The sequence below is a fragment of the Apteryx rowi genome, unplaced genomic scaffold (genome assembly GCF_003343035.1).
Source record: "Apteryx rowi isolate R43461 unplaced genomic scaffold, aptRow1 scaffold_1359, whole genome shotgun sequence".
NCBI classification, from domain to species: domain Eukaryota; kingdom Metazoa; phylum Chordata; class Aves; order Apterygiformes; family Apterygidae; genus Apteryx; species Apteryx rowi.
This window is the reverse complement of record NW_020447596.1, coordinates 7,476-9,229: the sequence shown is the minus strand read 5'-3', so window position 1 is coordinate 9,229 and position 1,754 is coordinate 7,476. Positions and strand designations below refer to the sequence as shown.

The window sequence follows — 1,754 nt, the reverse complement described above, 5'->3', positions numbered from 1 at the left end:
GTGCTCACCCGGCACACGTACTCGCCCGAGTCGGCCGCCGTCACCTGCAGCAGCCGCAGCCGGGAGCCCGACACCTGCGGGGACGTCACGGGTGTCACGGGGGGGCCATGGTGCCATCCCGGCCCGTTCCCCYGCCGGGGACGGACCCGCTCGCCCTACCTGGTGCTTGGCCGGCAGGGAGCCGCCGCGCTTGTACCACGTCACCGTGGCCTGCGCGGGGCTGGCGACGACGCAGTTGAGCTCCAGGCTCTGTCCCTCGGCCACGGCGGACGAGGACGCCTCGATCCGGATGGGGGGCGCGACGCCTGATCCCGCCGGCCCTGGGATGGGGGACGGAGCGATGAACGCCGGGCCGTGCCGGGACYGCGGGGACCGCCCGGGGGCGAGCAGAGCCCGGCCTCACCGTACGAAGCGCCGGAGCCGGCCTTGACGGTGACGACGATGGAGGCCTCCCGGACGGCGGCGCCGGAGGTGACRCGGCACACGTACTCGCCRGCRTCGGCCGCCGTGACGTGGGGGATGCGCAGGCGGGAGCCCGACACCTGGGCGCGGACGGAGGGGAGCGCCGAGAGAAGCAAAAATAACCCCCCACCCCGCACCCCGAATCGGGATCCGGCGCCTGCCGTGATGCCGCCCGCCCCGTCCCCGTCCCCGGTACCTGGTGGTTAGCCGGGAGCGAGCCGCTGCGCTTGTACCACATCACCGAGGTCTGGCCCTCGCCGATGTCGCAGGTGAGGTCCAGCGTCTGGCCCTCGAGGACGGGCGACGAGGGAGGCTCGATCCGCACCGGCGCGGCGGCGCCCGAGGCTGCAAAAGCGGAGAGAAGGGCTGCAACCGGGCAAACCCCCCCCCGCGGCTCGCCCGAATCGCCCCGGTCCCCCCCCAAAAACCGGCGCGGCGCCACTCACGGTACGGAGCGCCCGGAGCGTGGACGGTGACGAAGAAGGAAGCCTCCTGCACGGCGCCGGCGCCGGAGGTGACGCGGCACACGTACTCGCCCGAGTCGGCCGCCGTGACGCGGGGGATGCGCAGGCGGGTGCCCGACACCTGCRGCGGAGGGGGGACGGCGTCGGCGTTGGGCGTTGGGTGCCGGCGCCCCGCCGCGACGCCCCGGCTCCGCGCGCGCCCTACCTGGTGGCCGGCAGGCAGCGAGCCACCGCGCTTGTACCACGTCACCATGGCCTGGCCCGGACCGGCCACCACGCAGTCGAGGTCCAGGGTCTGTCCCTCGGCGATGGAGGGGGACGGGGACTCGACGCGGACGGGCGGCGCGGCGCCTGCGGAGAGACGAGCCGGCCCGTGCCGTGCCAAGCTGCCGGATCCCCGGCGAAAGACAGGCGAAAGCACCGCGGGGAGCATCTTACCCGGCATCGGCACCACCACCACGTCGATCTTGGCCCGGGCCGTGCCGGCCGCGCTGGTGCCGACGCAGAGGTAGACGCCGCCGTCAGCCACCGCGATGGAGGGGATCACCAGCGYGGCGATGTCGGTGCGCTCCGAGCGGGACTGCGGCGAGGGAGGAGGCGGATGGACGCGGGCACGGGGTTGGGGCGTGCAACGGTGCAGCCCGGCGTGCAAGCCGCCCCCATGCAAAAAATTTGGCTCACCTGCGGGGGCAAAGCGCCCCCCTGCTTCTCCCAGGAGATGGTGGCATCGGGCGCGCCGGAGACGCGGCAGTAGAGCCGCACCGCGGAGCCCTCCTGTACCTCCGTCCGCTCGGGGCTCACCTGCACCTGGGGAGCGCCGGCACCTGC

General features: G+C 74.4%; 1 protein-coding gene across 1 annotated transcript in view; it reads right to left on the bottom strand.

Moving 5' to 3' along the window:
• HSPG2 (heparan sulfate proteoglycan 2) overlaps positions 1 to 1,754 on the bottom strand; it is a gene marked incomplete at its 5' end in the record, with an annotated part of 24,170 nt that overhangs the window by 14,946 nt on the left and 7,470 nt on the right. The window contains 8 exons of the mRNA XM_026057039.1: positions 5 to 74; positions 160 to 335; positions 425 to 542; positions 659 to 807; positions 909 to 1,047; positions 1,132 to 1,277; positions 1,365 to 1,506; positions 1,608 to 1,750. Of these exons, the coding sequence (XP_025912824.1) occupies positions 5 to 74; positions 160 to 335; positions 425 to 542; positions 659 to 807; positions 909 to 1,047; positions 1,132 to 1,277; positions 1,365 to 1,506; positions 1,608 to 1,750 (1,083 nt within the window). The remainder of the gene's footprint in view (positions 1 to 4; positions 75 to 159; positions 336 to 424; positions 543 to 658; positions 808 to 908; positions 1,048 to 1,131; positions 1,278 to 1,364; positions 1,507 to 1,607; positions 1,751 to 1,754) is intronic.